General features: G+C 39.7%; 1 protein-coding gene across 2 annotated transcripts in view; it reads right to left on the bottom strand.

Annotated features, from left to right (window-relative positions):
- Nucleotides 1-26823, bottom strand: part of DYNC2H1 (dynein cytoplasmic 2 heavy chain 1) — a 183624-nt gene extending 156801 nt beyond the window's left edge. For both annotated transcript variants that reach the window (XM_087757020.1, XM_087757019.1), the window contains exons 1-22: nucleotides 26326-26823; nucleotides 23812-23982; nucleotides 22694-22829; nucleotides 22252-22370; nucleotides 21534-21678; nucleotides 20512-20744; nucleotides 20119-20253; nucleotides 19908-20021; nucleotides 19614-19725; nucleotides 19322-19446; nucleotides 17803-17978; nucleotides 15758-15953; nucleotides 14455-14550; nucleotides 12471-12623; nucleotides 12262-12360; nucleotides 8048-8187; nucleotides 7732-7960; nucleotides 7088-7215; nucleotides 5700-5815; nucleotides 4286-4413; nucleotides 1688-1837; nucleotides 799-1004 (exon numbers count right to left, since the gene is read on the bottom strand). In XM_087757020.1, the coding sequence (XP_087613146.1) occupies nucleotides 799-1004; nucleotides 1688-1837; nucleotides 4286-4413; nucleotides 5700-5815; nucleotides 7088-7215; nucleotides 7732-7960; nucleotides 8048-8187; nucleotides 12262-12360; nucleotides 12471-12623; nucleotides 14455-14550; nucleotides 15758-15953; nucleotides 17803-17978; nucleotides 19322-19446; nucleotides 19614-19725; nucleotides 19908-20021; nucleotides 20119-20253; nucleotides 20512-20744; nucleotides 21534-21678; nucleotides 22252-22370; nucleotides 22694-22829; nucleotides 23812-23982; nucleotides 26326-26526 (3308 nt within the window). In that variant the 5' untranslated portion in view covers nucleotides 26527-26823. The remainder of the gene's footprint in view (nucleotides 1-798; nucleotides 1005-1687; nucleotides 1838-4285; nucleotides 4414-5699; nucleotides 5816-7087; nucleotides 7216-7731; nucleotides 7961-8047; nucleotides 8188-12261; nucleotides 12361-12470; nucleotides 12624-14454; nucleotides 14551-15757; nucleotides 15954-17802; nucleotides 17979-19321; nucleotides 19447-19613; nucleotides 19726-19907; nucleotides 20022-20118; nucleotides 20254-20511; nucleotides 20745-21533; nucleotides 21679-22251; nucleotides 22371-22693; nucleotides 22830-23811; nucleotides 23983-26325) is intronic.
- Between the last annotated feature and the right edge of the window lie 1167 nt (nucleotides 26824-27990).

The raw sequence follows: 27990 nt of genomic DNA on the forward strand, positions 1-27990 counted from the left end.
ATTGGCTTCATTGAAGAACATTGCTGCCAACTGCAATTTCCTTATAGTCTCCTTCTCGAATAGAAATAATAGAGGAATACCAGGGATAACTCTCCTACACAGTGACTTCCTCCCATATTCACAATTATTTTCCATAAACTTTCATTTCTTTCTCATTTATGAGAAAAGTTAATTACTTTGTGCCCCTAAAAATAAAGCTTGAAAAAAAAATTTAATTGATTGTTTCTTCCTGTTAGTAGAAAAGAATATGCTACTTTTATTTACTATAATATTTAAGGGCCAAGCTAAGAATTTAAATAGAAAACTTTGTCCACTCACGATTTGCAATAATGAGCTTAATGAAAGTAGGCACCTGGCAGAAAAATCCTTTCCTTTTGTACAGCCATCTTTCAGATAGGCCACTTAAGAAATGGGAGAGGTGAGCTCGTGCCCACTTAAGTTACAAGAGCATTGAAGCAATAACTCCCCCTCTGGGACCGATGCCCCAAGCCTTCTCTTAGTGAGACCTTCAGAAGCTGGAATCCAGCCTTTAGTGTACGGACTCCCTTACTTGAAAGCCTAAGAGACATCTTGAATTTTTCATTCAAAAAAACTCAAGAAAAACTCAGATCGAGAAATTCATGTTATGTAAAATGAACAAAAAGGACCCTGAAAAATGAATGAAAAACATGTAATACAAATAAAATTAAATTCCTTATATTATTTGTTGTGAAAAAATTTGGTTAACATTTTCTGAGATACTATTGCTGCAAAAGATCCATATACTAATGAGTAATGTATACAAGGAAATAAACATACATGAGTTTTTCTTTCACGGTTTCAAGTTCATCAAATTCTTTCTTTTTTTCCTTTATGATCTGAACACTTTTCTCAAGCACATCCTGATCACCTGTTTCAATGACATCGTCACTTGGCTTTAGCTGATCCCAACGAGCTTTAAACTTTTCCAGGTCTTGAAGATATATATTAATACGTGAAATCACATTTCCTTTCATTATTTCAATCTGTAAAGCAAGAGTTAAAATGAAATTCCTTCAGTGGTTCATAACTACACCTATGATCAAAATCAAAGTATCAGCTTCAAAACTTGATCAAAACTTGATAACTACAACTTGATCAAAATCAAAAACCTTCTTGTATAATACCCTAAGAAATAGTTAATCTTTATTCTTCTGTTTGTTTTTTTTTTTTTAAAAGGGAGCACTCATTTTTTTATGCTGATATTTGAGACCTATTTATTTGGTCTATGCTACCTATTTACCCTGCATCTTACAGCACATAGAAAAAATGCTATATTCGTATGGCATATTGATATCTTCAGTAGCACTTCAAATGAGTTCAGCAATTTGCCTACAGACTGAAATTACAGGACCGCGCATAGTTTAGCAAAGTTGTGTGAAAAAAAATAACAAGCACTGGTACTAAAAACATGACAATGTAATAAAAATGCTGTCTTTTAACTGTTACCCTGTTTTCCTCAGTTAATCATTGCATTCATTAAGCCATCTCTGTCTCCAGAAAGTTCCTGAGACAGAAGTACAACAATGTAACATTCCTTTCAGCATTAGTTCAACAGAAGTTTAAACAGTTTAAGTAATCTTCCTTTAAAGGCTCTCCCTCAATTCAGCAACGTTGGTGTTAACACTAAACTGGATTTTTAGGTAAAATATTAATCTTTCACTGTCACCTGTTCTGTAATCATAAGCTGGTGGCTTTCCATCATTAATTCAAATTTATCCCATGTAGCTCTTAGGTTACTGATATTGTCCAAACCTGCACCAGCCACAGTTCGCAAAAGTTTGTTTTTATCTTCAGCCTCTTGAAACAGTAGAAAAATCTAAATTCAAACAGATAAAAAATGTGTGTATGCAAAAATCCAGCAAATCCTGTTTATCCAAACTATAAGCAAATACATAAGAATCATCAATTGTGTATGCACGGAGAGATATATGTATGTCTATATATAGCTGTTTTTTTAATACTGTTTTATAGGATAACATTAAAACATTGGAAAAAATAGTATCTGATGTATTTAAAGAAATTCTAAATCTTGATCCTGACATGAGATATACAGAAGTGAATGCTTACTATGAAACAGATAAACGCCTCTATATAATGCAGAGATCCACTCAACCAGACTCGAGGACAGCAGCAGAGCAACAGAATTCAGTAAATACGTATATACGTGTGCTGGGTCTGGCTGGGATGGAGTTCATTTTCTTCACAGCAGCTCATATGGTGCTATGTTTTAGATCTGTGACCAAAACAATGCTGATAACACACTAATATTTCACCTATAGCTGAAATATTACACCGTCATGGCCTTCACCGCCTTCTCTGTTTCTCATTCTGCCCCCCTCTCGCCGCCAGGGAATAGATTGGGGGTGCACGAATGGTTGGGAGGGGACACAGCCAGGCAGAGATATTCCATGCCATATAATGTCATGCTCAGTAATAAAACAGGGTGGAGTGGGGTTTAGATAGGTTAGACATCTTTTGCTCAGGAACTGGCTGGGCATCAGTCTCTCCATAGAAGGTGATGAGCGACTGCCCGCTTGTTTTGTTTTGTTTCCTTCCTTCCTTCCTTCCTTCCTTCCTTCCTTTATTTATTTATTCTTCCACTTTTCCTTCACTTATTGAACTATTTTCATCTTGAACCATGAGGTTTCTCATTTTTACTCTTGCTTTCCTCTTCTGTCTCAGCAGCAGTGGTGAAGGCTGTGTGAGTGAGTTAGGGAGTGAGTGGCTGTATGATGTTTAGCTACCTATTGGGGTTAAACCACAACAATGCAGAATAAGAAAAAGCAGGAATAAAGATACTTCAAATAAACAGGAATTATATTCATACAAAACAGCACAAATTTTTTTCACCTGATAATAGAAAAAAAAATAATTCCAGGTTTCCCCCACATATGAAGAGCCAACCAAATTTAAAAAACAAACAAACAAACAAACAAACAAACAAACAAAACCCTCTTTTAAAGCATAAAAGTCAGAAGAAACTGAAATAAACACACACAGTTTTACACATGTACCAAAATGTCCTTTTATATTTGTTTTCCTTTAAAAAATAAGAGGTGACAACAGGCACTAATGCTAAGGAGCAATAATGTTTTGTAAATTATAGAGAACTAATTCTTTTCAACATCCAACAATTCTTCCATAGAGTTGCTACAAAATGTAAATACTTAATACCCAACTTAATGCAGTCCTTACTGAGTTAGCAGCCAAACAGTCAAACTGTATCCACAATAAAGATTAAGCTAAAATTAGACGTCTGTACATGGGCTTGTTAAGTAGGCATCTAAAACTCCATTATCAAATAAGATCATTGAAACCAAGGTCTCCATTCATTTAATGACAAGTGTCCAGCATTACCTGAGATCCCCTATTATATCCCATCTGCCTTACATCCACTGCCCCAAAAGTTACAGGTCTTCCATATGTCCTGTGTCATATCTGTCAGCCTTGTATGGAGCTCTTACATATGCCAGGACATCCCCAGCAGGTCGAGGGAGGTGATTCTGCTCTGGTGAGACCCCACCTGGAACACTGCATCCAGCTCTAGAGTCCTCAGCACAGGAAAGACACGGACCTGCTGGAGCAGGTCCAGAGGAGGGTCACAAAAATGATCAGAGGGATGGAGCACCTCTCCTATGAAGAAAGGCTGAGAGAATTGGGGTTGTTCAGCCTGGAGAAGAGAAGGCTCTGGGGAGACCTTATTGTAGCCTTTCAGTACTTAAAGGGGACCTACAAGAAAGCTCAGGACAGACTTTTTAATAGGGCCTGTAGAGATTAAGGGGTAATGGTTTTAAACTAAAAGAGGGTAGATTTAGACTAGATATAAGGAAGAACATTTTACGATGAGGGTGGTGAAACACCGAAACAGGATGCCCAAAGAGGTGGTAGATGCCCCATCCCTGGAAACATTCAAGGTCAGATTGGATGGGGCTCTGAGCAACCTGATCTAGTTGAAGACATCCTCGCGCATTGCAGGGGGGTAGGACTAGGTGACCTTTAAAGTGTTACTATATGCTCAGGAATCACATAAAGCTCAAAAAGGTTATGGTTGGAGGCTAGAAAAGTGGGTATGCATCAAATATGCTACCTTGATTTTATATTTTTCTATAGGCAGTCACTTTATTCTACTGCTAGAGACAAAATACTGTGCTACATGGACCATTGCATGTTCTAAACTAGTTATATGAAATGTAAGTTTCCATACTAGAAAGCAATTACAGTTTTTGATAGCTGTTGTTCTGGATATGATAAAATAGTATCTTACCCCTTCTTTTCGTTCATGTAGGTTTAAATATTTTAAATTGTCTTCTGCTATTTCATCTACAGTCTGGGGCCTAACCACTAATGTTTCCATGGCATCAGTGAGAAATGAAGAAACATCACATAGGTGAGCTATATAAAGAAAGGTGGAAAACAACATTATCATGGAGAAAATATTTGTAGTAATAAATATGCAAGTCAGACAAATGTACTGTGGTACAAAATTGTCATAAGATATGATAACGTTGTCATAAGATATGACAATCCTACCATATTGGCATAAGATATGACAAAGTACACAAAGTATTTGCTTAAAAAATTGCAGATCCTAAACTTATATGCTGCTTCAATAAAAATTGCATCTTTGTGTTTACACATAGTTTTTTAAAGGTAATCCACTACGTTCAGTGTATGATTCAGACCGTAAGTATCAGAGTCCCTTCTGAGAATTAACCATAAATACTTAAGGCATTTATTTATACACTTTTGAAATCTGTATAAGGTTTTTTCAGGTAAATGGAGAAAAACAGTCGTTAAAATTGATTTAGGTTGTTTGGGGTTTTTTTTTGGGGGGGGTGGGGTGTTTGCTTGTTTTAAAGAAACTAACTAACGCCACCTTGCTTTACATATTGAAAAGATTCACAAACAAAAGCCTGATTAAGCTATAATGTTGTATTTTCCTACCAAGGTAGACCTTTTTGGTACTGAGAAAGGAGCTGTACAATTCCAGGAAATAATACATCTTCCAGGAAACAAATCATCTTTCAGGTTATGAAAATAATTCACTTTCTGCACAACCCCTGTTCTGTGTTTCCTGTGCTGATTGTTATATTGAAAGCACAAAGCAATGGTATTTCTTACCATCTACACCTTATTCCATTTTTTCTACCTGTTTCAGATATAGATAGACCACTCAAAAACAGGAAAATATTTTGCACTCTTTAACACTCTGCATTTTGACAATCTAACTGACAAGTAACTCTATAGCATGTGTCTAGATTATTTAAGACTCGTGATGAAGTATTTCAATTTGTGAAAGAAAAATCTAATAATATTTTTTAGTTACAACATTTCGTGATGTTCAATTACTCTCAAACATCTAAGAAATCTTCCTCAAATGTCAAAGAAATTTTCTTCCAACGAGCAAAATAATGTTCATATGTATTCTTTTACATTTGGTACAGATGTGGCCAAAACAAGTGAATGTGAAAGATGCACATGGACCTCAGGGGGTCTTCGGTTAGGCCTGTAGTGAAAAATTAGTAACAGATTACTTTCTCTGCACTGTGATTTCTGCAGCTCACTGTGCCTGAGAGTAAAATATTTCTTAAATAAAAAGAGTATTTACATTAACATAAATGTCCACAAGTACAACAGAAACAAACAAACAAAAAATATTATTCATTAAACTTATTTACCTTGAATAGATTTTCTCAAAGAAATGACAAGAATATCATACAACTTCTGGATGAAATCATCAATTACAGTTTTCACAGGGTTGCAATTAACAGTTAAACAATCTATCCTTATGGTGCTTCAAGACAAAAAGATTAAAAAATAGCAAATATTCAGTAGTATACTTATGTGTCAATATCTCTAAGATCTATGCACGTCTGCAGTTTACCCTGATTTTGTAGCCTACTACGAAAAAATTTCACTCATAATTCTACAAATAAAATTCATTGCTTATTGGGAAAATTACTCATATTATTGAAATATTTGTAACTATTAGGCATATATATGCAGTTTTATGGAGTCTAAGGCCTAATGCTCTGCTCCTCCAAATATTTAGAAAACTACTCAATTTTATATAACCAATGTCACTAAATTCAAAAGGACTATTTCTATACTCAAAAAGAAAAGTATTTTAATTCTTTGTACAGTCATGTCTTTAAATCTCTAATTTCCATGAGAATATACTAACCCAGACTTCAATAGTCCTAAGAACATAAGAAAAGCCATAGTGAGTCATATCAAGGCCCCATATCTAATATCTCTCAATGACTACAAGTAGATGCCTAAAGAACATTAAAAGGCCTACCTTGTTTGATACTTTCCTGAGTATCCTCCCTCAACACCAATTATTTGCAACTCATGGCACTTCACAGCCACATGTGATTTCTAGCTACGAGACACATCAGCCGATTTCTCTTCTATTCACCACAGTCTGTCCTTGAACTCATGAAAATCTTTACTACTCCGAATATCACTTAGCCAACAAGTTCCACCAGTTCATTCTCCTGCATGAAATGTCACCTCTTTCTACTTGTTCTGAACATGATTCCCACCAGTTTCATTTGAGAACTCTAACCATGCAATACACTAAACTCCATGTGAATATATGCAAAAATAAAAGCCTATACTAGCACATCTTAAACTGTGAGTTATAAGAGGTAGTCAAGTGTTTAAATACAAGAATTATTTAATGTATAAGCATTTACTAAGTCTTTTCCCAACTGCCGTATGTACTCCACATACACAGGACTTAGCTAAAAGAATTGTTAAAACATCACCGTGTTTTCCAGTATTTCAGTATTTCAGCCCTAAATTTTGAGGGGGTTTCCCATCATATCGAAGGAAGACATTAGAAGTTTTCAGAAAAGGCTGTACAGATAAAAGGGAATAAGTGTCTGAAAATAAAACTGAAAAATAAAAATCTAAACATTTCAAAAGTACATCAATATTTTAAAAACACTTGAAATTCTATCTATTTCTCCATGTAAAAAGACTATTTCTATTTTACTATTACCTTTAAAGTATCTGATAGAATACATTATTCAAACAAAAGAACAGAGTTACACTATACCTTGGAAGACGTTCTGCTTCTTTCCCTCTCACTTTTAATGCTTTGAAGTTTTTTTCCCAGTCCTGTTTGCTAGAAAGATGCGTCTTCACCAGAGTTTCCATATCCACTTGGCCAATTATGATCCATTCCTTTACAACATTATTTTTTATTTCATGGAAAAGAAATATTTTCCAGACTAAAAAACTCTGTTTCTCAATAATATTAAAATACTTTAATAATGTTTTCAAGCTACATTCTCTTTAACCTTTGTGCTCCTTCAATTACCTACAGATTCTCTTAGTGCAAAACTCGGGAGGTACAAAATGGTTTGACATATTCACTAATTTAAGGATAATCAAAACAGATTTTGAACAAGAGTAAAAAGACAGCTCTAATACTGAGGTTTCAATGGGAACTGTACATATGCTTCAAGCCAGGTATTTGCTTAAGTGGTTGGCTTAACATGGATGGACTTACTAAGCTTTTGCTTATATGCCTTGCAGAAAAGGACAATAATGCACAAATGCCATTTCTCAGTTACTTCTAGTATGTCTAAGGACAATAATATGCAAATGCCATTGCTCAGTTATTTCTAGAATGTCTGAAGCTTAAAAAGATACAAACCTAAAAAAAAAAAGTATGAGTCAGGCAAATATTGCAAATACCTTGAATTGATTAGAAACTTCTGCCAGCCTTCTGAACAAATCCTCTGCTTTACTGAAAGCAGTCAGAAATCCAGTTGCATTTCTTTCAGTCATAACAGTGAATATAGACTCTTCTTCTACTTCACTTACTCCCCTAAACTGATTTGGAATGGAGATGAATCTCTTCATTTCTCTATAATATCTAGCTCGTACTTCTTCAAAAGGAGGTCTGAATTGCAACCGGCCTTGCCTAAAAAGTGAAATAAATCACACAAAAGCTAATATTTGAATGTAATCTGAGCCAGAACACTTTCTTAATAGGAAAAAAAAATCTTACTTGAATGTTAGATCAATATTTATTTCTGGTAAATTCTCATTGAGCGCTTCTAAGCCCATTTGATACTGATGCTCCAGAGCTTTGTAAAGTTGATGATTCCAGTGCTGTCTCCATGCTTTCATATCACATGATTTGAAACCCTAAAATATAACAATATTTATTTTTATTTTTGTTTTATTTTATTTTATTCCTCAAACCATAATTATAATCTGAAACTGAGCACAGTAAAATGCCTGAAGACCAGGATCTTAGTAAAATTCAAAGTATCACACCACTGGAACAGGCTCCCCAGGGAAGTGGTCACGGCACCAAGCCTGTCAGAGTTCAAGGAGCGTCTGGACAATGCTCTTAGTCATACGGTTTAGTTTTAGGTAGTCCCGCGAAGAACCGGGAGTTGGACTCGATGATCCTTATGGCTCCTTTCCAACCCAAGATATTCTGTGATTGATTCTATATGACCAGTTTGAATATTGGGAAGATCTAGAGCTATTACATTTATTTCAAATGAATATAGGAATAAAAAAATATCCAAATAAAACCAGTCTATGACAGTTCAGCATAACAACTTCACTGAGGTTCATCATCCATTGGTTTATTACGAGATTCTTCAAGGTTACTCTAAAATGCACAGGACTCTGCTAGAAATAAGATACAGAGCTGGCTGAATGAGAGATCAAAACCTGTATCACACCTTTTATTTTCCTATGATATGTAAGCTACCTTTTAAACAGTATTTCAGAAAATTCTTGTGTGTTTCCACAGATCAACATTAACTAAAAAGTAGATACAAGATTTTATCTTAAAGAATTCAGATTTTCATTAGAATCTGCTACACTGCACTGTAAGAATGTGTAAAGCCATACCATACCCTCAGTCTGTAAATGGTCACTTGAAAGCCATCCAAGGATTTTCAAAAGGGCAATACAAGTTAACAAAGAAATTAGAAACTTCTTCCAGCTTAACAGATTCTCTTCTTATTTAATTGGACAGAGATTTTCAGCCAGGGCTTTGGAGGCAGCCCAAGGTTGCTGCAGAAAGCTACACAGTTAAGGTCTGCCCTACAATTCAAGGCTGCCCAGAGGAACTCTTCCAAAAGAAAGATTCCAGAGATTAAGAAAATTTGAAATTGTCTCAATTAAGCCTTAAGACAATAACAAATAGGAGGTTTAAAGAAATACGTAAAATCTTGATGACAACAGCAGTAAGACTATACCATCTTGTAATTTTGGATGGCGAAAACAGGATACACTTGGTTAAGTTTTATCACTTCTAGCCAAGGATAAAAAAAAGTGACTGAATACAGTTTAGTTAATTTACCATATAAAATACTCTGTAATACCAAAACAATTTTCAAACAGATCTTAAAGCAAATATAGACTATTAATTTTAAAAAAATATACTGACTTCAAGATAAAAATTTGCAAACTAAATTTCAAAAGAAATTACAAACCAAAAGCTGAATCAATCCACTTATTTATCATTCATATTACCTTGAGAAGATGGAAAAATTTATACGGAAAATACAGTTAAAATATTGCATTTATTTGACTAGCAAATGCCAACTAAAATAATCTGGATTTCCATTAAAAAGGCTAAGAACACCACATCCATGTAAGAACATAGCCCTGTTACTGCTGAAGGCTATAAGAAAAATTAAACTGACGTGAATCATACCTCAAAATACCTTAGGTGATAGTAATATCATCCAGCTAGTTTGATAAGATGATATTCTTTATTAAAATCTTAATCACCTTAAGGTCTTAAGGGTCTTTTCCAACCTAAATGATTCCATGATTCTATTCTAAAAGTTGACAGTTGATAAGTGAACAAATAAAAATGTGGCTTTTTCATTATTTCAGGCAGAAATGCATTTCAATTCTAAATTTTATACATTTGGTCTATTCTGCATGGGGATCACTCATATCAGGAAAAAAAGGAGAGCTTACCACCTTTGGAAGAAGGGGCAGGTGACTCAGGAGGACTACAAGGATGTTGTGAGGTTATGCAGGGAGAAGATTAGACAGGGCGAAGGCCCAGCTAGAATTTAAACTGGCCACCGCCGCTAAAGATAACAAAAAATGTTTCTACAAATATATCAACGACAAAAGGAGGGCCAGGGAGAATCTCCATCCTTTGTTGGATGCGCAGGGAAACACTGTCACAAAGGATGAGGAGCAGGCTGAGGTACTTAATGCCTTCTTTGCCTCAGTCTTTACTAGTCAGACTGGTCATCCTCGGGGTTTTCAGGCCCCTGAGCTGGGAGATGGAGACAGTACGCAGAATGAAGCCCCAGTTGTCGAAGAGGTGGCAGTCACTGACCTGCTCCTCCACCTGGATGCACACAAGTCCACGGGGCCAGACGGGATCCACCCGAGGATAATGAGGGAGCTGGCAGAGGAGCTGGCCAAGCCACTTTCCATCATTTATCAGCAGTCCTGGTCAACCGGGGAGGTCCCAGATGACTGGAAGTTAGCAAACGTGACACCCATCTACAAGAAGGGTTGGAAGGAGGATCCAGGGAACTACAGGCCTGTCAGCCTGACCTCAGTGCCGGGGAAGGTCATGGAACAAATCATCTTCAGTGCCATTACGCGGCACGTGTGGGACAATCCGGGGATCAGGCTCAGCCAGCATGGGTTTATGAAAGGCAGGTCCTGCTTCACTAACCTGGTCTCCTTCTATGACAAGGTGACCCGCTTAGTGGATGAGGGGAAGGCTGTGGATGTTGTCTACTTGTACTTTAGTAAGGCTTTTGACACTGTCTCCCACAGCATTCTCCTGGAGAAGCTAGCTGCACACGGCTTGGATGGGTGCACTCTTTGCTGGGTTAAAAACTGGCTGGACGGCCAAGCCCAGAGAGTGGTGGTGAATGGAGTCAAATCCAGTTGGTGGCCGGTCACAAGTGGTGTTCCCCAGGGCTCAGTGTTGGGGCTGGTCCTGTTTAATATCTTCATTGATGATCTGGATGAGGGGATCGAGCCCACCCTCAGTAAGCTTGCAGATGACACCAAGTTGGGCAGGAGTGTCAATCTGCTGGAGGGTAGGAAGGCCCTGCAGAGGGACCTGGACCGGCTGGATCATTGGGCCAAGGCCAACTGTATGAGATTCAACAAGGCTAAGTGCCGAGTCCTGCATTTCAGTCACAACAAGCCCATGCAACGCTACAGGCTGGGGGAGGAGTGGCTGGAGAGCTGCCTGGTGGAAAAGGACCTGGGGGTGTTGGTTGACAGCCACCTGAACATGAGCCAGCAGTGTGCTCAGGTGGCCAAGAGGGCCAATGGCATCCTGGCTTGTATCAGGAATAGTGTGATCAGCAGGACCAGGGAGATGACAGTGCCCCTGTACTCGGCATTGGTGAGGCTGCACCTCGAGTACTGTGTGCAGTTTTGGGCCCCTCACTACAAGAAGGACATCAAGGTGCTGGAGCGTGTCCAGAGGAGGGCAACTAAGTTGGTGAAGAGTCTAGAGAACAAGTCTTATCAGGAGCAGCTGAGGGAACTGGGGTTGTTTAGCCTGGAGAAGAGGAGGCTGAGGGGAGACCTTATTGCTCTCTACAACTACCTGAAAGGAGGTTGTAGTGAGGTGGGGGTCGGTCTCTTCTCCCTGGTAACAAGCGATAGGACGAGAGGAAATGGCCTCAAGCTGCGCCAGGGGAAGTTTAGATTGGCTATTAGGAAAAACTTCTTCACCGAAAGGGTAGTCAGGCATTGGAACAGGCTGCCCAGGGAAGTGGTCGAGTCCCCATCCCTGGAGGTATTTAAAACATGCATAGATGTGGCACTTACGGACATGGTTTAGTGGTGGACTTGCCAGTGTTAGGTTAACGGTTGGACTCGATGATCTTAAGAGTCTTTTCCAACCTGAATGATTCTATGATTCTATACCTGTACCAATTTCTTTATTTTACCTTGCGTTAATGGCTCAGACACAACTGATCTACATGACCTAAGGTCTCCAGATTTTTTCATCTAACCCCTGTCATCTGACCAAGTGTTCTACCTCTCCCTTACTAGTATGACATAAAAAAAGATTATCCTTATCCTCCTCATCTGAGATTTTATCTCATATCCAGCATCAACTTAGTACACAGTCAGTTCTCCTGAGCTAGCTACTAACACCTTAATCATAATTAATTCAATCATGCTATGTTTGAGTCTTGATTACTTTTGAAAAGTCAAATGTTCACAGTTTACAACATGATAATGAAACCCTGCCTGTGACTCAAGGCTGGCAAAACCAGTTCTGAGCTCCTGGAGTCCATCTTTCCAACGCTGCTGCTGCCGAAGTAGGTCAATATTCATGAGAGATATAACCTGTGAAAGGAATTTTAAAGGATAATAAACATAGTCGTCACGACATAAATGAAAGAAAGGGTAACATAAGCTATAAGAGACATGATTTCAATTGCACCTGGTAAATATACCTTTTCAATGAAGTTTGTATGCCACTTTCTTAGTTTTCTATTTTCAGTGGAAAGCCGTTCAGCAGCAGCTTGGAGTTTCTGGATATAAGCTTCCAATTCTCTAGGATTATCCCATGTTATTTGAGCTTTTCCTCCAGGACCAGATTTTGAATGCTTGAAAAACATACAACTTTTGTAAGATTTAATGACAGCATACATACCAGCTAGCATACAGGAAGTGATAATATGAGAAAGATGACTTTACTCCTAGTAAAAAATGGAGGATCTGCCTCTCACTATTGCACTAGAGACATAACAACCTGGCAAATCACAGACACGTGGGCATATCATTATAGCTACATCAACGCACCGTGGAAGGATTAATGCCAGACTCTTAACAGACTTTGAAATAAATCCGCTGATTTTGAGACTCCTGCCCCACACACATAAGCAGACATCTTAAGCTGAGAGGACACCTTAAACTCCTCCCTTCCTCTTTGTTCTGCACAGACCAAAAACCAAAATGTCACACTAATAATTGCTATCCAACTTCACCTGTTTATCATGAAACAAATTTTTTAAATTACAGTGTAAAATCACATTGACTCTTAAGCAGCTTTGGGGACTTCCATTCTCTGGGCTTTTTATCAAGATTCTGCGAAGTTTATGCATTTTGCTAACTTTACAGTAGAAAATCAGAAGAAAAAAGCATCTGAAGTTCCACAACTGGACCTATTCCTAAAAGATGTAGGGCAGAAATCACTTCAAAAAAGAGAATATGTTGTGCCTTTGAACACTTCACCATCATTGCATGAGGGTCTGCACACTAAAAGAATCTGTGGCATAATCTGCAGCCAGCCCAAGGAAAATTCAAGAGACAGTTTGGGAACTTTTTCCAGGACACTTTTGAACCTACAGTTTCGTCTGGACTTTCCACCATTTTGTGTGAACTAATCCCAGCCCCAATATCCCTTCTACTTTCAGTCCCATTCTTATACTCTGTCTTGCAAAATGGTTCTCAGGAGCGAGTTTCCAGTCATTTCTGTAACGCTTGCTCTGGAGGCATTATTCTCTTGCCCAATATAGAGTTTATGGGCATATTACAATTCTCCAGCCATTCTCACATTGTAAGAGTGTTGGAAGAGGGCGGAGTGCTTCAAACTGATAAAAACTAGTAAACTGAAATTCATGATCTACAACATGTTTCTCCAGACATAAAATAGAGATATGGTGTTAAAAAACTGTCGCTTGTAGTGTAATTTTTAAGTTCATAGTGTCCCTTCAAAGCAGAAAAATGAAAATAAATAAGTAAATTCTTCCAAATTGCTCTGAATTCCTTAAAAGAATCTAAAACTTCTTTAAGTGTAGTGAACTTCCTAGCAATTATAAAAAAAAAAAAACTCCTCTCAGAGCAACAATATTATGTGTGAACACCGACCCACTGTAACAAACTGCATGCATAAGTCAATAATGAGGTAGACACACAGATTCTTTGTTCTTAATCTAAAACAGAAACTATCCACTTTCAACCTGCCCAAAACATGAATTAGAAATGTTCAAGAGAATTACAAAATCCACAGAGATTTAGTAACAGTCAAAACAGTGAAACCATTCCTTAATACTAATTTATCTCCAGAATAAAGTATATGCCATTTTTACTAAAATAGAACAAAATAATGTTACTTAAAACTGTTAAAACACAAGTTATATTCCCAACTATTAAGGAATTGACCACATTGTGGTTCATATGTAAATTCAAACACTAAAAATAATTCCTGAGAGAGCATATTACACTAATATCCAAAGTAAAAAGGGGTAAGCAGTTGTTTAAAGGACATTATCCAAAAAAAGGCCCACTGATTTCAATAAATGCTAATTAAACAGATGGTGTTGCTTGTACGGGAAGGCTGCAGTTAAAAAGTCGAGCAATAAACAGAAAAAGCAGCACAGAATATGCACAGATACCATTGAAATTAAAAATACAAAGAGAGAGAAATTTTTTCACCTTAATTATCTGTTCAAACGCTAGAGCAGACTGTAACATCATTGGCTTCTGACTCTCAATCATTTGTTGATCAATAGAATTGTAAAAATGCGCCACCTGTAAAATTGGAGAGATTAAATTCACAAGAACAGATTAAAATATTTATATGCCAATAAATGTAATGCAGGATATTTCTGAAAGTATTGCCCAATCAATACCATTAAGAAATGAGAATTAACTATACTACTAAAATGTTTACAAAAATAAAGGACTATACAATGCTAATATGATCCTGTCTTCTAGTGACGAATTCTAATAGCAAAAAAGACTGCTACTTACACACGTCTGAGGTGATTATACTTCTTCACCTTAAGTAAAATAGGTTCAGTCTCCGATTTATTATATGTGGAACAGTTCTACTATTGTATGCAAATGTAGGCATCTAGTGCCATTTCAGAGGCCTTCAAATATCCATGGCATCCAGCAGGATATGACACAAGACCTAAAAAAGATCTATTTACTTCCAGATTGGCAGCTGGAGTAAGAGGGATACCCTACAACTTGGTTTAGCTGTCCACACATAGACAGCTAGTGCCTTTTGAGATGACTAAGGTTTCCACTTGGGCACCTGTCAATGACCCAGATGCATGGGTATCTTGTAGGTCTTGTGTCATCTCTGCCTTAGCTGTGCAGTTATCTCAGATACCAATGACACCTCATGTGAAAGTGAATTGAGCCTATGTACCTACGTATGAATTTTTGCCAATATATATACCAATATTTATTCTTGCATCTTACAGTAACAGAAGAAAACTTGACATGGTCTTTCAACTGAAATATAAGCACAATAAAAACTTATGTAGCATTGAGGCCAACAAAAAAATAACCTCTCAAAAAACAAACACACATTTCTATTAAAATACTTATTAATATATTTTCAGTTGAAAACTAGCAATGGTGAGGACAAGCTGGTCCATTTTATGACATTTTCCTTCAGTCATAATAATCAGAAACTGAGACTAAAACCAGGAGATCAATGAATTACTTGTCTTATTTTTTAATATTTAGAGTAACTTCACATGGCTTTAATACTATAATTCATTTGATTTCAAAAGAAGACATATTCCGAAATTGTAAAGTATTTCTTTATTTTTATTCTCTTTTAAGGACTCAGTTAATTTGTTCAAGAAACAAGTCACTTTCATACAGCCAAACACAGCGAAAAGCTTAAGCACACAGTCAGAAAAGATAACAGTCTAGAAATGTTCTACTACTAAAGCTGGGAAGTCAGAACAGAAAGTTATTATGACATTTAATCTTATACCTGTTTGAGGATGACTGCCTGCTTACAGAACTTTTGTGCAGTGTTTGCAACATGCTGTATTTTAGCCGGTATAGCAAAACCAAGTGCTGATAGCTGACGTACTTCTCTTAGGAGAGTCACCAAACGATCTGAATAAAGTATGTTTAATGTTCCAAAAACGTGATCCAACTCCATTACAGGGCTGTTAGCTTGGATGCTAAACCAAAATCAAATTAAACATATTATTGAATATAACTTGACATTGATCCTTTCTTAGGTGCATTTTATAATATCATAAACAATTCTAAAAAGCTTGATGTCACTCTGTTGCATTTTTCTATGTTCATTAGCATTTTAATTTACTCAGAAGTTATTCTAGTAACCTCTCTCTTAATTCAAAGCCAGTGAAGACAACAAAAAATGAACAACACCTATTGGTTTTGCTCACAAAGTTTTTCTGGCTTCTTACAATAGTTAACATGTAACTCACAGCTAGACAGTATTTCTCAAAACCACCGGACCCATCGTACTCTCTCAACCAGGCACTTTACAGGCCCCAGCCTTCAGCACTGCAAAGGGGAAGAAATTCTCTGAGGGAACCAATCCAAGAACTGGGACTTGGATCAGTGAAACATTTTGGTATACACAATCAGATGCTAACAAGAATATCAGCCTACCTTTAGATTTTACTCCATTTTTTTTTCTACTGTAGTAAAGCTTCTACCACCATCCTTTTAGGCTTCTTTCATAAAAACTTCAGCTTTACTCATTTTTCTTTTTTTCTTATCTTTCTTGAGTTCCCATATCCATTGCATTCCCCTTTGCAGTGAGCTACCTCTTTTCTTTTTAATTAATCTCGTCACATCTTTTAAAATCTCACAATAACAAAATTTTATGGTACTAATAAATTAGATGGCTGTTAACATACTGGAGTGCTGAATCTGCTTATTTGTTATATTTCAGTGTTTTTCATAAAATAAAAGTTTACATATAAGTATCAACTCCTGTATCCTCTGAAACTGTGGACAAACTTTTTTCAAAGAAATTTTGCAACACTCAGAGGTGCAGACAGAAGCTATGTGGCCAATCAGTTAAAATATACTTTAATATCCCATAAAGTAATTGCAGTATTTTGGGGAACACAATTCATGAGGTTTAAATTTATTTTCATAGAATCATAGAATACCAGGTTGGAAGGGACCTCAAGGATCATCTGGGCCAATCTTTCTAGCACGATCTAGACGAGATGCCCCAGCACCCTGTCCAGCTGAGTCTGAAACGTTCAGCGTAGCGGAGTCAACCACTTCCCTGGGGAGATCATTCCAATGATTGACTGTTCTCATTGCGAAAAATTTACCTCTCGTGTCCAATTGAAATCTCCCTGGGAGTAATTTGTACCCGTTACCCCTTGTCCTCACCATGTGACTCCTTGTAAAAAGGGAGTCTCCGTCTTCTTTGTAGCTCCCCTTTAAGTACTGGTATGTGGTGATGAAATCACCTCTAAGCCTTCATTTCTCAAGGCTGAACAAGCCCACCTCTCTCAGACTATCCTCATATGGCAGGCTTCCCAGACCCTTGATCATCTTGGTGGCCCTTCTCTGGACCCCCTCCAGCCTGTCCACATCTTTTTTGTGTAACGGGGACCAGAACTGTACACAGTATCCCAGGTGTGGCCTGACAAGCGCCGAGTAGAGTGGGATAATGACTTCTTTATCTCTGCTGGTGATGCCCTTTTTGATGCAACACAGCATCCTATTGCCTTCTTGGCCGCAGCAGCACACTCTTACCCTTCTTTCATCTGCTCTACTTAGACTGCAGAATTTCTTGTGAATAGCAATTTATTTGTTACTCTATGTCTTTCATTCAAGGTGTTACTAGAAACTGCAAGATTAGTCATTAACCAATTAAGCCTGGTAGGATGATGAAATGCTAATGAACTCTTCCATTTTGTCTCTCCACTCACTCTCAGTTCTGTAAATTTTTTTTATTTCCTTTGTCAAGTTCTCTTGAATTACACCACACTACAGATTTCAGCATAAACATTATTTAAACAAAAATGTATTTACCAAAGTCCTGACTTGGGATTTGATAATTCTGACTGGATATTCCTAGACCAATCATCAAATTGTTCTTGTTCATATACTTTTAACTGTTCCAGAAGAGAATCTGCACTTTGATGAAAAGTTTGAAATCCAGACAAGTCAGACAGAAGAGCCTCTGCCAGCTTGACCACATCATCCACCTTAAACATAATCACAAAGAAAGGAAGCTTAACTTCCCATTACTCAAGTAGAAAAGAAAAATCACCACAATAAAAATCGGTATTATAAAACATCCAAGTGGGATTCAAAAACAGATTAGGAAAAAAAAGTGAATCCTGAATTGTGTCCCAGATGTTCAAATTCCCATTGCAGTAAATTGGGTCCGAATAAGTTGTCCACCACAGGTGTCTACCACTATTAAGATACCCCAGAGTAGCCCACCTGGTCTTTAGTTAATTCTCCATAAAGGTACAGATCTCCCACGCATCTTTTGTTGTACCTATAAGGTCCATGCCAATACTCAAAGGTATTTCAAATGGGATTTCACATCTGCATGTGGACAAATTAATCAAAACCCTAGTCAATACAGTCACTGGAGATCAGAGCAATTAGAAAATTTAACACAGCCTAAAGCAGACACACAACTGACATGCATCAGCTGAACTGCTCTCTAGGTCTTTAGCAGACCAAGCAGAAGAAATAATTGTGAAACCTGCACTGCAGCTTTTCTTCCTGTAGGACACATAACAAAGTAACACCTTTAAGACCTCCACCCTATGTCACATTCAGCTGAAATGGGCCCTTGAGATTTCTGCACATCAGAGGTGAATGCCAAAAAAATGGGCTAATAGTTATTCAAGGATAAGTAATTTCTATTCTCATTCAAATCTATAGTTATTGTAAATGGCATTTATGTTTACAGAAAACATTTTGCTTTTAATTAGTCAATACTTTCCAAAAAAAGTTCCAGAGTTTCCAACAAAAGTGTAAATAGAAACTAACAAAAATAACATAGGTTAAAATAGAGTCAAATATGTTTTAAACTCATTCTGTTGTAAGAGAACACAGAATCGTTTGACATTTACTTTTATTACAGTCTCTGTAGTAAAGTCCCTGGCAGGCACTGAGTCAAAAAAGTACTAGCGAGAAATCCCTTTGATTTCAAGGGGACACTACACAGGTTAGTAACAGCAAGTGAGAATTAGGATGTCAGAATCTGGCTATCTGTAAATCTTAAATACAATTTTAAAATGCAGTCCAGAGGGTAAAATTTAACAAAAATGCATCCTCTCAGAATTTTGGGAGTTTTTTGCCAAAAAAATAAGTCATAAAAGCAGGCAGTTCGGTGTATTACGAAAAGTCTGTCTTCTGGGTCAGTTAACAAAATTCAACTTAGCAAGCAGCACCACTGATGAGGAATCTTCATTACATAACTCTTGGTAAGTCCACAATTTTTCTGTGGGGAATTCCCCACAGAAATCTCAAATATGGTGTTTTATGTTCTGTGATGATATTGTGTCAAAACAGTAACGGAATCTGTTACCTTCAGCTCCAGCTGCCGTACCCATACAATATTATTGACAACTTCAGAAAGGTTTTTGCCTGACAGTGGTCCAGAAACACCACCAGGAACACCATGGCATCGAGTTTCAAAGTCTGTCTGATAGTCTAACACAAGCAAAAGATTCATGTTACACCGAACAGCTAACAGAACAAGCTTAAAATTATTATTGTAGTTACAAAAATATGCTAGAGATACTGACATAATTCTAAAAGTAAATAAAAAATTGTAGTATTTGTAAAGAAAATCTAAATTATTTTAAATACATTTTTACCTTTGACATAATCTTGAAGTCTTGCTAGCAATGTTTCCCTTTCAAAAAGCAATTCTTTGCTTATATTTGGATGCTTTATCAGTTCCTTATATTTCTGAAATGTTTGAAGAAGCTGGAATATGAAATTTAAAAAAGTTATCTCTTTCTCCTGAAAAAAAAAATAATCATATTCTGACAGTACTCATTAATGTTGTTCATAAGTACTGTCTTTGGCTCCTGTGCTCTAAACTGACTACTTAAGAATTCAATAACTTTATCTTTCAGAAAGTGTTCAGGCTACAAAAATACCCATACCTGCTGAGGACTGTCCTGAATTTCTGAAATAAATTTCTTCAATTTGCTTGCTATTTTTTGTTCCGCTGGTGCAATAATTCTTTCATACTGAGCAACTGCTGCTTTCCATAATGGCTAGAGATAATAAGTTCATATGTTAATTTAGAACTATCCATATACATCATAAAAAGTCACAGAAAGAATGTGAATAAATTAAAAATAAGCATGATACCTCTGTGTAAGGGTTATAGTGTACAGGATTTAGGCCAGCAAAGGGTTCAAACACTTGGGCAAGATGTAAAGCATTTTGTTCTCCAGCTGGCAAAAAGAATGTAAGTTTTTCGTGCAGTGTTCTAACAGTTAGCACCTATAACAGAAAAAAAAATTGATATATCCAATGTATTTTTACATGAAGCTTACATTTAGAAGCAAAAAGCACAAGCAGCACATCCCATCCCGCTCCTTTTTACAAGAAACTTTTGAAAGGCTCAAGCAAAGACAGATTATGGAATGCCATGTGACTCTGAAAAAGCTATAAAAGTGTTTTAATTCCCTTTTTTAACTTAAACCGATGTTGTTTAATTCTGTGTCTAATGAAGTAAATGTGTATAATTCAAATCTCTACCTCATCAAGACGTTTGCCAAGTTTGGCTAACGATTCAGGGAAATATTTCTCATTTCTCCATGGATGTAGAGTATAACGTTGCCACAGTTGTCCAGTTAGGTACTCACAAGCTGACACCCACTGGTCACAAATCAAGATGCCAGCCTTTAGATTTTCTTTAACACTGTGAAAAGCATCCTCCCACAAATTCAAAGCTGCTAATTTTCTCTGAACATATCTACCCAGCGAGCCACCTAGAACACAAAAAAGTATACAAAAGCAATATCTTGCGTTTGTTTAAAATAATTCCTTTAAACGCTACACCATGTTCCAATCCCATTTTTTAAAAACTAGTGTAATGTCTTGATTTCAAACCACACAAATATATCAATAACTGATTATTTTGTTTCAGATTCAATAAATCTCTTAAACATTTCCAAGTCAAACAGAGGTTGGTCCAACATCAGAAGTTGATGGATTTGGACTCTGGAATCCACACACAAGCATCTGTCTTTATCAGCAGCAACGGCAGTAGCTGGCTGCCCCCAGCAATCCTTCCCCTCATGCACACGCACATTTGGCAGCAGCAGACAAACTCACTGTCTTACGCCTGTCCCAGAACGTGGGACTGCTGTTGAGAGACTGAGAGAAGCAATTTCTCTGCACATCCTGCTCTCACCTACACACAGACTGAATCAACCTTCAAATGGGGGTTTATGTAAATAAATTTTCTCCTCTGAGAGAAAGACAAGGAGTGAAACAGAAGCAAGACAAATCCAGTCCACAGGCTGAAAGGTATCCAACTCCATCTTGTTATTATCTACCATCTTCCCAAGCATGTGTGAAGGCATCTATCTACCAGAACTGGCTGAATTACTGGATACTAAAAGGCAAATAATATTAATGGATCATAATTACAAGAAGAAAGCATCTTAATGCTGTAGGCTATCACCAGTGCCTTTAGGAGGACGAAGGTCTCTGCTCAAGAATTCATTTTACTTTTTCTCAGCTGTTCATTTAATAAAGACTACATAAAGGTTTACCTATTACATCCAAGAGATTATGCATGCGTGGCTGTGGATAAGGATCATGTTCTGTTTGTCTCCACACACCATCAACAGTATCCTTGGTAGTCTCCACCAAATCCACAACTTCAAATAATGAGAGACTATCCAAGTTGTAATAATCCTAGAAAAAAATACCCTTAATGGGATTACTTTGCAACTAGTATTGTAGAAATGTTTATACTTTTCTGAAGCTGGCAATTGCTATAGTTTCCTGGGTTTTATTGCTTAACAGAATGTGGCATAATCCTCTCAAAAAACAAGCATTTGTGTAAGTTTATTCACATGAAGAATGCATTGATATCTGAAGCGCTGTTCAAGCAAGCGCTTTACAGGTGCCAACAATTTTGCACGATAGCATTCATTATTATCATCTGCATTTTCAGTTTTCCGTTTTATAAATTCACGAGTCAATTTCTAGTTCACAAACTGTAGCATATTGTATTTTTACAGCAGCTCTTAGTATTCAATGGTGAAATCTGGTCCCAATTAAATGTTGGCATTCCTCTGCACCATTGTCACTAGAAACTACGTGAATGTCATTTGATTTATAAAATCTTGCTTAAGAAAAAATAACTAAATAGTTATACATTCCTATATTTGAAAAGAATGTACATATGCTGACATATATTCCACAGGAAGTATGTTTTTTACTAAGTCTACAACTATTTCACTGATCACACAAAAGAAAACATACTTTTGCAATGTCGTCAAACAGGTCTTTAAAATGAGAAGCTCTCTCTTTACTACACCATTTACTTCCATGGTGAGCACATTCTATCCAGAACTGAAATTCATCTGTTGGTGTAAGTATAGCTGCAAATAATAATGGAAAAAGATTAAATATGAAATACACGAATGGTCACAAAATATTTTCAGTCAGAACATACTTTCTAAAGCAAATTTTTACTATATGGTTATGTAATTATCCTTCAATTTCTGACTCTGACTAGGTGTCCTATCAAGTTCATAGCAAGAGACCAGAGCTGATCATGGCTAATTCCAATCTACTCAGCACAACCTGTTATATTTCACACTCTGCAGTCACTGGGATAATGAAGACTGAAAACTCAACTTGTAAATAAATTATTTACTCCTAATTTAAAATTAACTATAAAAGACATAGCTGCAAAACAAACCTTGCACATCATCTTCACTGAATTTTGCTCCCGTGTAATTAGGATCTGATCTTCTGAGAACAGTACTCAAGCCAGCCTCAAGCTGACTTAAAAGTTTCTGGAGTTTGGGATCAAATGTTTTACTCCATCTCTCATCCTGCAATCAAAATTTCAAAAATTGTGACTCGTGTGATAGAACAATTACTATTTTCCTCCCTTAATCTTAAAAAAAAAATTATTCAGATTAATAGCAATAACCAACCACATGGTGAGACAATGTAATAATTTATTTTTCTTAAAGTCAAGGAAAAGCACCTAATTCTTTTCACTTAACAATTCAGAATAATACTGTAAAAATTTTTTTATCCCAAAATCAAAAGTTGTTGGATTTATAAAGGCACTCTGAAAATGTGTTCAAAATTCTTTGTTAATGAATTCTTTTAAATAAATTTGGAATCTACGTCTTTAGTAGAATCTGGAAATTGCTAGAATCAAATATTAGAAGTTATTGTGTTTTTCTAAAATTATTTTATTAATATTATGACATACAAGAAATTAAAAACATTTAAATGCTGAAACTCTGCTTGTTCAGCTTATGAAATACAGCCACGGTCACCATTTTTGACAAAAAAAACGCAAAGGAAATATATTCTTTAATGGAACAGAAGGAAAAGCCTCAAAACATTTTAAAAAAGTGAAACTATGAAAAATGCAGCTGCATCAATTAATCTAGAGTCTAGCGCACCTATCTGCCACATATTATAGAATCATAGTTTGCATGATACAGATCTATGCATTTCATATAAAATATAAGAATATCTAAAACAAGAAAAGGACACAAGACCAGAATTACTAGTGGAAAGGAAGTAAGGAGCTGTTGTCTCCATTAACCACCGCTGCCCAGTGTATTCCACATTTCTAGTCAGGCATATTATGACCAGAATCCTCCTCTCATCCTTACTGATAGGAGGTGAAGTACCTTCCTTAACTTAGAAATTAGAACTATCGTCCATTATTTAAGCTCTTAAAATATTTTCTTTTTAAAACATAAAATATTTATCTCAGAACAGTTAACGTCCTACGGAATTTCAATGTTTCAATATAAATCTACAGAAAATTTAAATTGATATATTGCTTACCTTCAGCAATACCGGTGCAAAAACTTGTCGTACAGCTTGATAAAGGGTGTTAATTGGTGAATCTAGCATAGATGACACAAGAATATTACTATGAAGATTATCTTCTGTAATTACATCAGGTCGCAGCTTAAAGAACACCAACACATTATTCATAGAATCAGTAGCTTCAATCTGTAATAATCAAGAAGACAGGATTTGTTTAGAAAGCTGTCTTTGACTGCATATTATACTAAATTACATACACCATTTACACAAATGATTTACATGAAGAAAAAAAATTATAAAATACCATATTACTCCCTATGGGCTCTGGTAACATTCTGGTAGTATCTGATTTGCACAGAAAATGAAAACTTTTATTATACTCATTCCTGAGTGCATAGGAACCTGAATTCCAACATCAAACATGTAATGCCTTTTTCATTATAAAATATCTGTAAATACCATAATTACTTATGCTATTTTGATTTTGAAAGCTCCACTTACCACTTTCTGGGGACAAACCAGAAACTCCATCTTGTGCCTACAGAAAACTAAGCATGAAGTCTATCTTTTTTATTGCATTTTTATGCTACATAACTTTGGGAGTATTTTTCTAAATATTCAGTATTGTTCTCCTGAGTCTGTAAATACATAACTCTATTGCAATTCATAAATTTCTCAAGAACAGAGAAAGACATGCTCTTTCATCTGTAAAATCATAAGTTATAACGTGACTCTTCTTCCCTTCACAGTCCAACTTACAGGTAAAGTTCCAAAAATTGCCATAAAATCAATTACTAAAACTATTTGTGGCCGGGGAGAATTCATAAGACAGGAGAACATTATTAAACATTTGATAAAACAATGGCAAAAAGATACGCTAGCTGAAATCACAAATTCTGTGCAATTGTAAACATCTGTGATTTTTTTTTTTTGTTAAAATAAACAGAGGACTAGTAAGAACACCTCTCAATTTTACCGGACAGTATCTGTTTGACTTCCTTATCAAGTCTTTAGCCCAACACCTACAGATAACATTTGACCGAGAAAATAGTTATACATTATAGCCCTGATATGCATCTGATCTTCCACAGCTGCTGACAGTGGCTTTGTATATTAGACAGTGGCTCAGCAGCACACCCCAAAAACTGGTGTGCATAAATGTCCATTCTTGCATGAATATAGCATGCACTAGACTTCACAGACTACACAGACAATTACACCAGGAGGTATGTAAGTTACTGGTCCACACAGTCGTTCACATGTTAACGACCCATTACACTAGTCTTCAGTGCAGAAAAAAGCTGTCACTGACATAACAGACACCACGTCCCTAGTGTCACAGCAGAATGATGGGACACACGTCAAGACCCGCACCACAGTGTGTCCTGATGACGTGGTGACATTCACTGCACGTCACACCCCACGGTATCGCTCGGATGAGTCACTTGCTGAATGCAAACCCTCAGAGCAGGATATTTCACGCAATGAGCCTCAGATTTGCTCACAGCTGGACACATCAATCTGCAAAATGCATGATTTGGACAAACACACACCTTGGGACTTGTCAAATATCAGCCAATGTGCCACATACTGGGCCACATTTCCTGCATGGACATTGCCAATGCAATCCTTCCAGCCACCTGCATGCACCCTTGCCCAGGAACAACCCACACATCAGACTCCACCTGGCATTTGCAGCAAGATAACATGCCATTCTCCAGGCTGCATTACATTCACACAGTGACAATGTACATATCAGCATGGGCACAATCCACTAACAAATTGTCGTGGTTTAACCCCAGCTGGCAACTAAGCCCCACCCAGTGGGATGGGGGAGAGAACTGGAAGAGTAAAAGTGAGAAAACTCATGAAGTCAGTTTAACAGGTAAAGCAAAAGCCACGTGTGCAAGCAAAGCAAAACAAGGACTTCATTCACTCCTTCCCATCGGCAGGCAGCTGTTCAGCCATCCCCAGGAAAGTAGGCTTCCATCATGCCTAACGGTTACTTGGGAAGACAAATGCCATCACTCTGAATGTCCCCCCCTTCCTTCTTCCTCCCCCAGTTTATATACTGAGCATGACACCATACGGTATGGAACAGCCCTGTGGCCAGTCTGGGTCAGCTGTCCTGGCTGTGCCCCCTCCCAGCTCCTCATGCACCGGGCAGAGTATGGGAAGCTGGAAAGGCCTGCACTACTCAGCAACAACTAAACCATCAGTGTGTTATCAACATTATCCACATACTAAATCCAAAATACAGCACTGTACCAGCTACTAAAAAGAAAGTTAACTCTATCCCAGCTGAAACCAGGACACAAATATATCACGCAGCTGACCATAAGCTCTTCACAGACTCTCGGGCCAGTAATTTATGCAGCAGACAGTGAGACTAGCCTAGACATTTGCAGTAGGAAGATGTCTCCCAAATCAGATACCTAAAGTCAGACCACTAAAGCCGGGCCGGACCCCAGGCTCTGCATCCCCACTCGGACACTGGGAAGGATCCGCGGGTGCCCGACACCGCCGTACCTTGTTGGATGCGGTGAGCTGGGCGCCCGAGTGCTGCACAACGAGGAGGAACTCATTGCCGTCGTCGAGGAAGTTGGTCAGCTCCGGGCGGGAACGGAGCCCCGCGGCCAGGGCAGCGGGACCCGCCGCGGGATCCAGCCCGAAGTAGTTCGCAGCTGTGGCTGAAATAAAGCGCTTCCTCTTGTCTCCCTCCCCGGCCATGCCGGCAGGACGCACCCCCGCCAGGCAGGATCACGGCGCGGGTGGATCCAGAACCCCGCGGGAGTACATGCAGGGCTGACGGGAGAGGACCCGAAGGGCGGGCGGCGGGAAGGGCGGCGGCTCACGGCGGGGTACCGGCCGAGGCCCGAGGCCTGCCGGCGTCCCTGCGTTGCCAAGACCCGTCGCTATGGTGACTGAAAATGGCGGCGCCGGCGCGCGCTCGCGAGCTCGGTCTGGGCGGCGACGGGCAAGAGCCGCGCCGCTGCTGCCGGCGGGGAGACAGGCGGCGGCCGACGCGCTCGGCAATCGGCAGGCACGCGGGGCGGGGCGGGGCGGGGCCCGGGCGGGGCGGGGCCCGGGCGGGGCGGGGCCCGGGCGGGGCGGGGCCCGGGCGGGGCGGGGCCCGGGCGGGGCGGGGCCCGGGCGGGGCGGGGCCCGGGCGGGGCGGGGCCCGGGCGGGGCGGGGCCCGGGCGGGGCGGGGCCCGGGCGGGGCGGGGCCCGGGCGGGGCGGGGCCCGGGCGGGGCGGGGCCCGGGCGGGGCGGGGCCCGGGCGGGGCGCGCCCTCTGCAGGCCTGCTGGGGCGGGAGAGGCCGCGCCGTGCGGTGCCGGCGGCTCCCCGCCGCGGGGCAGGGCCGCACCCCGCCCGCCCTCGCCGCACGGCGGGGTCGGGGCGCTCCCCTCTCCCACCAGTTTCCGCTAACGAAACAGCGGTTCCCGGGCTTGCGCCGCTTCGGCACCGCAGGGCGGGGCGGCTGCCCCGGCTGCGGGCCCGGCCCCAGGAGGCGATGGGCGAGCGCTCAGGGCTTCCAGACAGCGGCCGGCAGCGGACCCAGCCTCACGCCGGCCTCCAGCGCTGCCGGCCTCCAGCGCTGCCGCCCTCCCCGCCCCGCCGCCGCAGATGGCCGCGGGACACGGCCCGGCAGCTCGCGCTCGAGCGCCCGGCGGGCGCCCCGTCCCGGCGGCGCTGCGGGGGCGCCGGTAACGAGGGCTCACGCCTCCCCGCTCTCTTTTACTGTGAGCGCACGCTGTAACGGCCACGCACCCCCCATGCTTCGCGCCCGCCATCCCCCCCCGCCGCCATGAGCCGCCCGCCCGGGCCAGGCGCGGCGGCCCTCGCCGGCAACGCGGAAGGGGCCGAGACGGGAACAGGGGGCGGGGGGCGAGGGCGGGGGCTGGCTCCGCCCACTGGGAGGTGGGGCCCCGGCGGCGCTGTCACTTCCTGCTCAGCGGTGTCTGTGTCCGGGTCGCTCGCCGTTCCCCGAGCAGCCGCTACCGCCCGGTTCCCCGCTCCCGCCCCGGGCGCGACACCTGGTTCCGCGACCGGTGCGGCGGCGGCGGGGCCTGCCCGCGGGGGGGCGGCAGGGCCCGGCGGGGGTGGGGAGGAGCAGGGCGGGACGGGGCTCCTCTCTTCTCCTCTCCTCACCGCCGGTCTCGGGAGGCGGCGGCGGCCGGGGGGGGGGCGG

The sequence above is a fragment of the Nipponia nippon genome, unplaced genomic scaffold, assembly GCF_047370975.1.
Source record: "Nipponia nippon isolate SJK-2023a ecotype South Korea unplaced genomic scaffold, ASM4737097v1 scaffold_2, whole genome shotgun sequence".
In the NCBI taxonomy this organism is placed as follows: domain Eukaryota; kingdom Metazoa; phylum Chordata; class Aves; order Pelecaniformes; family Threskiornithidae; genus Nipponia; species Nipponia nippon.